This window comes from Calypte anna, chromosome 28, assembly GCF_003957555.1.
Source record: "Calypte anna isolate BGI_N300 chromosome 28, bCalAnn1_v1.p, whole genome shotgun sequence".
NCBI lineage: Eukaryota > Metazoa > Chordata > Aves > Apodiformes > Trochilidae > Calypte > Calypte anna.
Window position 1 is genome coordinate 1638032 of NC_044273.1, and position 12804 is coordinate 1650835.

The 12804-nt window shown below is 52.7% G+C and overlaps 1 protein-coding gene across 3 annotated transcripts; it reads right to left on the bottom strand.

The window, feature by feature from the left end:
- Positions 1–1041: 1041 nt before the first annotated feature.
- Positions 1042–9878, bottom strand: DUS3L (dihydrouridine synthase 3 like). 3 transcript variants are annotated; one of them, XM_030466577.1, is made up of 13 exons: positions 9806–9878; positions 9057–9408; positions 7185–7769; positions 6549–6590; positions 6303–6455; positions 6107–6223; positions 5667–5732; positions 5479–5589; positions 4784–4880; positions 4195–4270; positions 3700–3888; positions 3484–3612; positions 1042–1869 (listed from the first exon to the last, which is right to left on the bottom strand). In XM_030466577.1, the coding sequence occupies exons 1-13, from the start codon at positions 9850–9852 to the stop codon at positions 1797–1799; spliced, it is 2037 nt and encodes a 678-aa protein (XP_030322437.1). In that variant the 5' UTR covers positions 9853–9878; the 3' UTR covers positions 1042–1796. The 3 variants fall into 3 exon arrangements, with proteins under 3 accessions (XP_030322437.1, XP_030322439.1, XP_030322438.1); XM_030466579.1 differs by having other exon boundaries at positions 9736–9813; XM_030466578.1 differs by lacking the exon at positions 9806–9878 and adding an exon at positions 9706–9797.
- Positions 9879–12804: the final 2926 nt, after the last annotated feature.

Below are 12804 nucleotides of genomic sequence, written 5' to 3' on the forward strand. Positions count from 1 at the left end.
CAGAGGGATGGGGGAGCAGCTCGGGGAGCAGAGTGGCTTACAGGGGGTGAGAGGGCAGAGATGGCCCCAAGGCTGTGGGAAATGCTCTGGAAATGGGATTTTCTGGGCATACAGCACCCAGGGGAGGGCAGGGACCCCAGCCCAGGCTTGCTGAGCCCCCTGGCAGTGTCTGGATGTGGTGGGGATGTGGGAGCACCCGGGGGCTGGGGAAGGTGCCAGAGGTAGCAGAGCAGAGAGGGGTCCATACCTGCTGGGGGGGCCCTGGGGTACCCCCCACACTGGGGGTGCTCAGGCTGCAGGGAAGGGCTGGGGATGGATGTTGGCTGAGCCTGAACGAGTGACAGGAGCCAGTGGTCACCTCCACTCCTGTCCCAGGTCTGTCCCTGGGGTGTGGGGGTCAGGGTCAGTTCCTGCCATGGGGGTAGAAGGGTTCTGGGAGCCCAAAGGGCTGAAGGATCTGGGGTGCTGGGGTGCTGCAGTGGTGCCTGCACCAGGGCTCCTTCTGTTTGTTGGCTGCTAAGGACTCTCTGGTGGCTCCCAGGAGAATGTGGGGGCTGCCAGTGTTCCATCCCCTCCCCAGCCCCTGCTGCGGAGGGAAAGGGTGATGGGGGTTCTGGGGTACCCCCAGCCCCTATGGGCAGCTCTCAGGGTCTGATGGTGCCAGGGCCTTTGGCTGGGGGCCTTGGTCCCTTCCCAGAGCTGGGACATCCTTGGGGGGGCAGTGGGAATGGGTGGAAGGAGCCCCAGGCCTTGAGTCCTGGGCTGGAGGACAGGCACAGAGCCTTTCTGAAGAAGCAGCTTTTATTGAACAAAAACACCAAAAACCCCACCCAAAAAAACAAAAACAAAAACAAAAACAAACAAAAAACAAAAAAAAACCCCAAACAAACAAAAAAAACCAAACAAAAATCAAACAAAAACAAACAAAAAAAACCCAAGCCAACAAAAAAGAAAAATCTAAGCCTCAGGCCCTGCAGGTTGCTTTTGGGGGCTGTGAGTGCAAGTATTTTTTTTCTTTAAGAAGTGTTTTTCAGGGGGAGAAAAAACAAGTTGATTCAGCTGTGCTGTGAGTGCCACACAGCAAATGCTTTTGCAACTGTTGCCTTTCTTTTTTTTTTTTTCTGGAGTGACAGATTGGAATAAAAGGAACTGAAGAACACGATGGAAGAACATGCATTGTCACTTGGTGATGTGTGCTGTGACAAGTAATGCTGTCAGGACTTTTAGTTCCCTGATGGGAGAAACAAGCTGCTCTGGATCCCCTCGGAGGGGGCTGCACTTTCCCTGCCTGTATGACACCCAGGAGATGGTACCCACTGCTGTGTGCTCCCAAAAAAGGACTGGATTCTGCTCAACATCTGATGAGGAGATGCTGGGGCTGTTTGTGCTCTACAGGACCCCAGGGACTGGGTTAGTTCATCCCCTCCTTGTATGTGTGGAGGATTTGGCACCACCAAGGACATCATGGTAGGAACTGAGGCCTCTTGCTATGTGAGCAGGGTGTGCTGTGGGGGAGTCAGGACAACTGCTGGGAACTGGAGGCCAAAGATATCTCCTGGCCTTTATCCTGTTAATTAAACAGATTGCTCTTGGTTAGCAAGGCACCTCTGGCTGCAGGATTGTGCAAGACCATCTGCTGCAGAACTTGTGACAGGGACCAATGCTGGGGGTGTAAAGGCAACCACATTTCTAAAAACATAAAACTTTATTTCAGTTTGGAGCACACTTGAGATCCTCACCAGGCACATACCTAATGCCTCCTCTTGACTCTGCTGTAGGAAAGGGCCTCTTCAGCCCTATCTGTAGGAATTTGCCTTGTGTTTAGGCAGGAAGGTGAAGTTGGCAGGCACAGGTCCCAGAAGCAGCTCACTGGAAGAAAGAAAATGATAAAATCACAACCCAGGAGAGGTTTGTGCTCAGTACAACAGAACCACCAGTACCCAGCTGCTGTGTGGCCATGTGGCTCTGCACTGCTGGTGCCTGCAGTCAGATGAAACAAACCAAGCCCTTACCCTCCTGAAGATTCAGGGCTGCTGCACAGAATCACCTCTGGTGCTGAGCTTTAACCCCACACTAAGCACTGGAGGGACCCAGCTCTCAGGTAAGGGCAATGCCCTCCTTGCTGGGCAGTCACTGAGAGTCCAGGGCAAAATGGTTTCCCAAGTTTGGTGACCTGAACACCAGCCTCACCACTGGCAGTGACACCTAAAATCAACATGAGCCTCTGCAAAGCTCCTCCCTGCCTCTTGCTGAGCTTGTGCAGAGCCAAAACCCTCTTAGTGCCAAAAAGTATTAAAGTCTGATCCTAAAATGATGTAAGTTTGACTGCAATCAGATTTATCCCAGCTTAAGGCTTCAACTATTTCACACTTTGGAACACACATTGTATTTTCAGTGCAGAGCAATTTTCTTTATAATCAAGGAGGCTTAACTTGTTTCCTGGATGCTGGTTCAATACAATATCACTAAAACTTTCCTAAGACATGTCAGCATGTGAGTATCCCAGCAGGGCACAGAACTGCATAGCAGGAGTCTGAATCTACAGCACAAAACCAGAAATTGAGTGTGCTCAAGAGATCCCTGCTTCTGGTCAGCTGCTTCTTAAAATGAGCTTTAATAAATGATCCTAAATTGGTTTTAAAATTTGAGTTCTTATGGCTGGAAATGTCTGTTACACAGCACTGCAAAGACCAGAGGTCTTTGTGCAGTCTAATGTGGGCAGGTTCTGCTTGAAAAATGGCATTCTAAAATCCTGATCACAACTTGAAGTACTTGTAATGTGGTTTTAGGCAGCTGTTCCCACTTCTGACAAAATGGATGAGGATTAACCAAACCAGAGAAGGTTGTAGCTGTGCTGGTTTTGCTAATCTCTGTTTCCATGAGGTGGGGAATAGCAGCTGGCTGCTCCAGCTCTCACTGCCAGTGGCTTTGAGCTTGCAAAGTCAATTCAAGCCAGTGTCTGAGGACTTGTAGATGTGGGGGAACAAGTTTCTTGCACCTTTCTGCATGAAGTCAGAAATTAGATAATGAAAAATGGGGGAAATGGCTCAGCTCTCTCAGTTTTGGGGATGGGAAATGTCCAGGCAGAGCACAGAGGAATCCAATGCTTACTGCCTGAGAACTTGCTGCCTTGCTTACTGCCTCAGAACAGTACTGAGTACTGTTGTGCTCTCCTCTGTTGGATCCTACAACTGTCCTGGGATGGAGAACATGTCATGAGAGAGGTCAGCTATTCCCCATCTGCAGTGGGTACTGGCTGACCTGCTGAAACAGCTACAGGGACTGAGAGAGCTCTTCAAACAACTCCAAGCTCAGTTAAGACCTTGAAGTGCTGGTTAACCCTTGCTGCTTTCCTACAAACTCTTAAACTGATGGGAAGGAGTCCTCACCCCCTCTACAGAGGCTGCACACAGGCACGGTGACTTTGGGGGGGCTCTGAAATGTCCCTTTTTAGCAACTTCAATGAATTCAGTGCTTTATTACCTGATTTTAATCCAATCATCCACGTTTTGGCTTGCCATCAGTGTCTCCAGGTAATCTCTCCCCATGTAGTAAGGTGGCCGCTCGTTTATTTTCTGAGGTAGGTGTTCTAATAAACCAACTGGAATATACCTGCAAGGAAATGAATGGAAATGTGTGCTGCTGTTCAAAGGGGACAGGCTTGCTGTGTTCCAGCTCCTCTCTCCTAGGGAGAATTACCTGCACAGGAACGAGAGCCATTCCAGCAGGAACTTTCTGGTCTTCTCCACTCCCTGAGTGTCTGAGCCCCAGTGCTCAAGGCCATAGTTGCTGAAGTCTTTGAGGATATCAAACCTCTCACTGGAGGAGATATCCCAGTGTCTCTGTTCCTTAATCTCAGTGAAAAGCCATGGTTTGATGAGTGCCCCCCTGCAGCCAAAAAAACCCCCCGTGCATTGTTAGTCCCATGACTGATGCTTCTGAAGCAGTCAACCAATTGAAGAGACTTTCCAGCACTTACTTGCTCCTTTAAATTAATTTTTTTTTTCAATTTCAACAGGAAGCTGCTCTAAGTTCCTGCAGATGCAAACTGATCTTACCACTTTTCAAAGAGGAGTTTCGTCAAGAGGAAACTTCTCATCTTGTGAGTTTGTTTTGGTTGGGTTTTTTTTTTAATTCCTTTTTCACTCTTGCACCAATAGAGCTCAGAAGAAAAGGGGATATCCAGGCACTTGCCTTGCAATCATAACTCCTGAAACTCCCATCTGCATGGCTCGATTAGCATCTTCATAAGACAAAATATCCCCATTTCCTGTCAGGAAGGGAGAAGCCAGAGGTCAAAGTGATACATGAGGGCAAGTCAAAATGAGATAATCCAGGCATGGGATAAAATTCAAAATGGACACAGGCTCCAAGAACCAGATTGTCCAAAGAGGCTCTGGGGCTCCTGTTTGGAGACTCCCAGGGATATTTCTGATTGATGTTTCCCTTACAAGGACAACCTTCTCATCTCTCCTTTTCCATTCCCAACCCCTACCCTGAAGGTTTAACTCAGACTGTTTGTGCCACGGTGCTGAAGGGAAAAATACCCAAATGTTTTCTGTCCTGTCCCTTTTCCTACTCTGCTCAGTGCTTCTCAAGCCTGGCCCCAAGCACAGGGCTAGACTTGGGCTGCACAAGAGCTGTTGATAACAGCAGCAGCAGCAGGGAGACTCCAACTTTTCCCCTAGGCTTAATGTCTTTGGGATCCCGTTTTTTTAAACCTATTTTAAACCAAACATGAGGCTCACTCAGTCCACATGACAAAACCAATCAAAACACCTACCAAAAAGAGGCATGGGGCTTGCTATTTTAGCACATTCTGCTATGTAGTCCCAGTCAGCACCCCTCGTGTACCTCTGCTCCCTGGATCGGCCGTGAAGCTGGGGGAGAAAATCACAGTGAGAATGTTCTGGAAAAGGCAGAACAGGAATGCTGGAGGAATGTGCTGCAGCAAAGGCACTGACACCAGGCCAGGGGTAAAGGATCTCTCTGGATCTACAGCCCAGCTGGTTGATAAGAGACTGGTGCTGTGGAAGTGTTTAGCAGAGGTGAGGAAGGGCTGGGTGACTCCTGAGGAATGTTTCAGTGATTTGGAAACCAGAGCAAGAAGTGACTGTTCACACTGAGAGGGAATATTTACTGTGGGCAGGAACTGCTCATCCTCAAGCAAATGAGGTGGTTCCATCACCTCCCCAGACATCCTTTAACAACACTGATTTGGCTGAACTCTCTGTTCCAGAGCACTCCAGCATCTCTTTGTAACAGACACGAAGCTCAGAAGCACTGAGAAAAATGCTCTCTGCACCTGACTTTCTCTCTGTTACTAGCAGAAAACACTAAAAGGTAGCATGCAATTGGTCAAAGGTGTCTGAAAGAGCTGCTCAGCTGCAGGGAAGTGTGAGGTGACCATCAGACTTGGTCAAGTGGAGTTCCCAGACACCAACCAACAATCCCACAGCACAGCAAGTATCCCTGTACCGTGACCATGGCTGCTCCCCACTCCCGGATCTTGGGGATGATTTTGTGAGCCACGTTGAGCTTTTCTTGCACCCCTGTCCGTATCTTCACAGTCAGTGGGATATCCAGGACCTGCAAAAATGGGGGAGTGAGGCCAGGCTGAGGCAGGAGTTGGCTCCATCAGCTCATTCCACTCCACTTGGACTCACTGAATTCATCCCTCGGACGATTTGTTCGAACTTGTTGGACCGGGTCATCAGAGCACAACCTCCTCCCTGGGGGACAAGAAGTGGCACAGTGAAGATTTTCTGCCTTGAAGAGTCTCCCTGGAGCTGCTCAACTGCAGCACTCTCCTCAGAGGATCCAGATAAGACTTGGGGCACCTCAAGATTTGGAGAGAGGAGACTCCAACAAAATAAAAACCCAACCCTTTTCCCTCCCAGGTTCTGCTTGCTGCCAGGCAGAGACAGCCAAACCTCCCCCCGCCCCAGCTCTCTGAGCAGCTTATTTGCCTTCTCACTGAAGTTTAGTGTCCATAAATAAATTGGGAGCTTTGGTTCAGACCGGGAGCAGATCAGGTAACAGGAGATGAGGTAATGAACAAGCATCTTTTGGAGAAAACAAAACCCACTGCAGAACATCTTCTCACCTTCTTGTAGACCAAGTCAATGGGACACCCAACATTGATGTCCACAAAATCCACTTCAATTGTCTGGTTGAGGAGCTCTGCACATTTGGTCATGGTGTCTGGAAATGCTCCCTCCAGCTACCAAAGAAGGACAGGTTGCAGCAGTTCAGCATCACTGCTGAGAAGTGAGTTTGGACACCAAGATGACAGAACTCACCTGCACCCCAAAAATATCCTCAGTATGGTGCCGTTTGAGGAGAGCCCACTCAGAGGACTGTCCCTGGAGCAGGTTTGTGCACACAGCCATCTCCCCACAGGTGACATCTGCCCCAAAGCGTTTGCAGACCCTTCTGAAGGGGAGGTTTCCACACTGTCAGCAGAGAGATGGTTTGTCAAGAGAGTTGCTCTGTTCCAAAGGTGGCAACAGCAACTTTTGACAAAAGGAAAGAACTATCTCCCTTACCGTGGTCAGAGGAGCCAAGTACAGCTTGCCTTGGATTTCCAGCTGGAAAACAACAAGGACAGAGGAGTGTGTCAGTGAGCTGAGCCAGCAGTGGTTGAACAGGAGGATATTCCAGTTAACAATTTTATCACTTATAACTTAAACTCATCACTGGGTTTGTCTGAGAACCTCCAATCCTCTAAGAGAAGGTACTGTTTTGGGTAAGAGAACCAGAAACTTGAACTGCTCTCTTTGTTCTCACTGCTCAGCTTGGAGAAAACTCAAAGCAGTTACAGATACAGAGGGATGCAAGCCTGGCTGAGGGGTGCAAGGATGGGGGGTGATGCCCTCACACCAGGGCAGCAGCACACACAAACCAACCAGCCCCAGCCTGGTCTGTCCTTGCAGATCATTCCCAGCCCCTTCCCTCCTTCACATGCAAGGGGCTGCAGCTTCTCTTGGTTCTCACCCCTCCAGGGACACCACCATGGCCCCAGGAGCTCACCTTCCTGCATCCTTCCCCTCATGACAGTGCCCAGGCAGCTCTGTCCTCTGCCTGCCTCTCCCTCCCCCAGCTAAGAGGACTCCTCTGTCTTCCCAAGCACAATCTCAACCACTTGACAAGGTACACAAGAGACCCTCTGACCAAACTCTCACCTTCTTCTTCTCACATGACCGCAGCTTTATCACATCTTCATCTGTCACTGGCCCCACTGTTTGGATGGAGGAAGCCTCCTCACCACTTGTGGGGCCAGGACTCAGCAAGGTGTCTGCTTTGGGATCCTCTCCCTGCTCTGGTAGCACAGGACATTCGGGGCTGTCTCCGAGGCCCTCCCGGGGAGTTGTGCAGTTGGACATCTCCTCCTTCTCCACAGAGCACCCCGTGGCTTTGCCTCCCTTCCCACCATCACCACGGGGCTTGGTCAGAGCCCTCAGGTACTCATCAGCCTTCCTGAAGCTGAATTTCCTCTTGCGCAGCTGGTGCTGGAGGTCCTTGGGGAGGTTGTTCCTCACCAGGGCCTTCCCTTCCCACTGTTTGGCCAGCTCCACGTTGACAATGTTCTGGTAGCCATCCCCAAGGTGGGCCTGGGCAAAGCGGCAAGTGACACCATAGATGCACTTGCCAAAGGTCTCAAAGAGCACACAGCTGTGGCCCAGGTCAGCTGGCTTGGTGGCCATGTACTCCCTGATGTCGTGAAGGAAACGGCACCGTGAGCCGAAGTAGCATTTCTCTGCACAGCCCTTGCAACAAGAAAGAGAAAATTAAAACCTCTGCCTGCCTGGGTGAAGGTGGCCCAGAGAGCACAGGGCTGCTCTGAGCACCTGAAACTCCTTGGGTGTCACTGGGTGCCCCAGGAAGGTGGCTGCTGGGATGTGCCCCTGTACTCAGCCCTGGTGAGGCCACAGCTTGAGTCCTGTGTCCAGTTCTGGGCCCCTCAGCTCAGGAAGGAGATTGAGGTGCTGGAGCAGGTCCAGAGAAGAGCAAGGAGGCTGTGAAGGGATCCAGCAGAATTCCTGTGAGGAGAGGCTGAGGGAGCTGGGGGTGTTGAGGCTGGAGAAGAGGAGGCTCAGGGGAGACCTCATCACTCTCTCCAACTCCCTGAAAGGAGGTTGGAGCCGGGGGGGGTTGGGCTCTTTTCCCAGGCAACTCTCAGCAAGACAAGAGGGCAGGGTCTCAAGTTGTGCCAGGGGAGGTTTAGGTTGGAGATGAGAAAGAATTTCTTTCTGGAGAGGGTGATCAGGCATTGGAATGGGCTGCCCAGGGAAGTAGTGGATTCTCCGTGTCTGGAGATCTTTCCAAAGAGCCTGGATGTGGCACTGAGTGCCATGGGCTGGGAACCACGGGGGGAGTGGATCAAGGGTTGGACTTGATGATCTCTGAGGTCCCTTCCAACCCAGCCAATTCTATGATTCTATGATAAGGGCAGTGAGGTTCCCACGTGAGGGGACATTTTAGGGCTGTCTCAGGAACACCACACACACTGCACACATCCTGCTCAGCTCAGCCCATGTCCACCCTCTCCCAGCCACCCAACAGAGCTGGGTGGGCCTGCACACCCCCTCTATGCCCACCTCACAGAGGGTTTGTCCCAGCATGAGTCCAGCTTCAACGAGCTTTTCCCAGACTTAAAATGACAGGAAAGCTGGGAAGGGACTTTTTAGGATGCCAGGCAGTGACAGGACAAGGAAAATGGATTCAAACTAGAGGAAGGGAGATTTAGATTAGATGTTAGAAGAAGTTCTTCCCCATGAGGGTGGTGAGACACTGGCACAGGTTGCCTAGAGAGGGGGTGGGAGCCCCATCCCTGGAAGTTTTTAAGGCCAAGCTGGATGGGGCTCTGAGACACCTGATCTGTGGGAGGTGTCCCTGCACATGGCAGGGGGGTTGGAACTGGGTGATCTTAAAAACTCCTTCCAACTGTGAAAAATCAGTAATTCTATAAAATTCTATAACTGCAGCCCCTGAATGAGAGCAGCCCAGAGGGGTCCCAAAGCCCCCACCCCAGAGCAGGACCCCCCACACTGTACCTGTGTCACCGAGGGGCACAGCCTGATCTGCTCGTAGTGGTTGGGTTTCATACAGGGCCTGCTCTTGTTCTGCCCCCGGGCCCGTTTCTGCTCCACCACCTCCTCCTTCTCCTCTGCCCTGCCATCCTCTCGGCCTTCCCCGTCCTCACCGAGGGCTTCTGACTTCACCCGTTTGGCGGGAGGTTCGCCCCAGCAGCTGCCGACCTTCTCCTTCTCCTCCTCCTTCTCCTCCTCCTCCTCCTTCTTCTCCTCGGCCCCGTTCTCCTCCTGCTCGCCCCCAGCACCCTCTTGCCCACCGGGCTGACTCCGGGCCCGCAGGTAGGCGTGGAACTGCTCCTTGGAGACCAGGAACCTGCGGAGATCCGGATCGGGTGAGCCCAGCCCGGGATGCCGAGGGGTGACAGCACCGGGCATGTACCGGGGGTTGGTGGGGGTGGTAATGGAGGGGTCTGGGCATGGGCCCGGGGGGTCTATGAGGCGTCCGGACACGTACCGGGGGCGTTATGGGGAGTCTGGGCATAGACCGGGGGGGGCTATAGGGGGTCTGGGCAACAACTGAGGGGACTATAGGGGTCCGGACACGTACCGGGGAGGTTATGGGGGGTCTGGGCATGTACCGGGGAGGGTTATGGGGGGTCTGGGCATGAACCAGGGGGGTATGGAGAGGCCGGACACGTACGGGATGGGCTGTGGTGGCAGGGCCGGGCACGTCCCGGGTCCGGGAGGTCCGGCCCTGGGCCCGCACTCACCGGGCACTGACCGGTGCCACCCCCGCCGCTGCCGCTGCCGCCGCCATGCTGCCGCACGCGGTGATGACGCAAGGCGGGGCGGGGCCACGTGACGCGCAGCACGAGCCTGGCAGGGCGGGTATAAAAAGCCCGGGTGAGGGCTGAGCGCCTCAGTGCGGCGGGAGGGTCGGGTGCGGGACGGGGGACTTCGTGCTGCTGGGGCTTTATCCATGTGCCCGGCCGGCTGCAGGAGGTCCCTGCATCTCGAGTCTGTTTGCTGGGGGGTACCCCCAGGAGGGTTCTGACCGTGGCAGCAGGCAGTCCCCCTCCCCCAGAAGGTGCCCGAGCTCAGGGCTGGGTGAGGGTCTGTGGGCAGCCCCCCCCGTGTTGGGGCTGCCTGAGTGGGGAGCAGAGGCTGCTCTGTGGCTTTCCTGCACCTGGGAGAGGCTCCTCAGGACTGAGGGCTGTTCTGGGACACCTCCAGGTTGGTGTCCTGTGAGGGGATCTGGATGGTTATGGATTAACCCCAGCTGCTGTGCCAGGCTCTCCAGCAGGAGCAGGGGGGGTCATGGCTTGAGAGGAAAAAAAAAACCTCTGGGCCTTCATCTCATGACTTCAGAGGGGTTCTGGGGTTTTGGGGAGAAGGTTTGGCCGTTTTGCCTCTTTGTCAGGTGGAGAAGATGCAGAGATGGAGAGCAGTTGGGATGTGTTTTTTGAATGAGTTTGTTGTGGTTTTGTTTTTTTTTTTTTTTTTTTGAAGCAGTAACTGGAAGCCCAGTTGCCAGGTGCTCAGCCTGAACTGAGGGATGAACCAGCTCCAGTTGCTGTAAATCTGCCTTGGACCTGTCCCACGGGCAGGATTTTGTTGCTGCTCCAGCAGTAGGATTTTCCATCTTACCCTTTAGAAATATTTTCAAGCTCAACCCAGCTTAGGTGTGGGAGGGCTTTGTCTTTCCACAGCCTCTGACCCAGGGGAAGAACTGGTCCAGACTCCTCGTGTCAGGCTGTGCCTCCTGGGCAGGCTGCAGGATGGAGGGGGGGGCTGGCAGGCAAGGCCACCTTGTCCCTGGGGTTGTCCTGACATGGGCTGTAGCCAACACAAAACCAACTCCAACTCTGAGGGCTGGAGTCAAAAGCTCCAGCCAACATGGCTCAAAACCAACTCCAACCAACATGGGCTGTAGCCAACTCCAGATCTGAGGGGCTGCCACACATTCCTGTTGGCTGCCTGGGTAATGCAGAGGGTGGGGGCTGGAGCACAAACCTGGCCTTGGCATTTGGTCTGTGGGTGGGAGTTCAGGCTGAAAAACAAACTGAGATGTCAACTGATGGATGTTGAGTGTGAGCTGGCACACACTGACCCTCACATCTTCCTCGTGTGTTTGGGACATCCCTTACAGCCCCCTCCCTGCACACCAGAAATGGTGAGCACCTCATCTGTGATCCTCTGAGTCTGTGCCTGGTGGGTGTGGGCCTCAAGAAAGAGAGGTCTTTGGGTGAGGGGCTTCATGTCTCATGGGGTGATGTGTTTGGAGCCCTCCTGGATGGGCTCACAATCCTTCCTGTGCAGTGGGGCTTTGCACAGCCCTCTTGTTTGACTCATGCTTCGCCTGGGCTATCAAGAGGGTGAGAACTGGCTGTGAAGTCCAAAGAAAGACAGCCCTGTGCTCCATCTTTCCTGCCCTCCTTCCTGTGCTGAATCCAAGGGATTTTCCAGGCCCTTTGATGCAAATAAAAACCCCACTTCTTTGTTTCCAGGAGCCCAGGGGAGCAGGCTGGAGTGCAGGTTCAGCCCTGCCTTGTAGCACAGGTACCAACAAGAGGAGTCAGAGGGTAACTTGTGAGGTTTTTTTTTGCCTTTAGGGGCTGGGGAATTACCCCAGCACTGAGATTGTTTGCAGACACACAAGAGCTGTGTGTACACATGGGACAGAGGTAAGCTTGCACGTGGGGCTTTAATTTTGGTGTTTTCCTGCCTCAGAGCAGTTCTCTCCAGATGCTCCATCAGGAACGTCCTTCTGGGGGAGCTGGGAGCCTGGTAGGGTGCTGGTGCTGCTGCCAAGGGTGGGCAGGTTGGATGATGAAGCCAGACTGATGTCAGAAGAACTTTTGGCTGATTGGGTATTAATTAGTTCTGGAGAGAAATACGAGGAATGCAAAATAACTATTTTTAAGCTTCGGCTTGGCTTGAGGGAAGGAAGGAAGGAAATGAGGCCCTGGGGATTAATGAAATGATTTCACTGATGCTTTTATGGGGCAGTAAGCCTGAAGTCAGAGTGCTTTTGACTCTGTATTCAGCTGAGGTCACAGACTTTTGCATCTAATCCTTTCTCAGGCCATTGGCTTGGCAGTTTTATGAGCCTGAGCCTCAGGCAAACTTCCCAACAGACCCTGGCAAAGGGGCTGAGAGAGAAGCTTGATGAAACCCCTGGGGCTGCCAGCTCTGCCCCAGCCTGGTGGGCACCAACTGGGAGGAGCTGCAGTGTGTGTGGTGCATCAGCTCCTCCTGCCCAAGGGGATGAGGAGGAGGAGGAGGGATGAGGGCTCAGCTGAGCAGCTCCATGTCCACTCCTGGTTGCTGGAGGTTGAGAGCAGTCAAGGGAATGTCTGGTAGGTATGGGGAGGTGCTGCTCTTCTGAGCTGCCTTAGCTTTTCACTTCTTGCTGTTATTGGGTCAGACTAAGGTTGGAAGTGGGGCCAGAGGAGTGGTGAACCCCACGTTGCAGCTCCCTGAGCTGGATGGGGTTTTGGGGGTGAGGACAGTGCTTGGAGGGCCAGAGCTGTCACTTCAACATCCCTCAGCAGCACTAAAGGAGCTTTGGAGAAAATCAGTACCCCAGAACTCCCTGGAAAAGGCCAAGTCAGGAAAGAAGGAAAGGTTGATTACAGGAAAGAGTGATATGTATATATGAAGTCAGAAAAAGTTCAGCTCCTTCCACATCCAAGTTAAACAAGATGTGTGTGTTCATGAAACCAACCCTTCCATGGGCTCCTACACAAAAGTTGGATGTGTCAAGCCC

Coding starts and splice junctions, on each gene's coding strand:
- DUS3L (XM_030466577.1), bottom strand. CDS start 9,852: ATGGCGGCGGCAGCGGCAGCGGCGGGGGTGGCACCGGTCAGTGCCCG. Junction 5,733..6,106: donor TTGACTTGGTCTACAAGAAG/GTGAGAAGATGT, acceptor CTTGTCCCCCAG/GGAGGAGGTTGTGCTCTGAT. Junction 3,889..4,194: donor TCAGGAGTTATGATTGCAAG/GCAAGTGCCTGG, acceptor TTTTGGCTGCAG/GGGGGCACTCATCAAACCAT.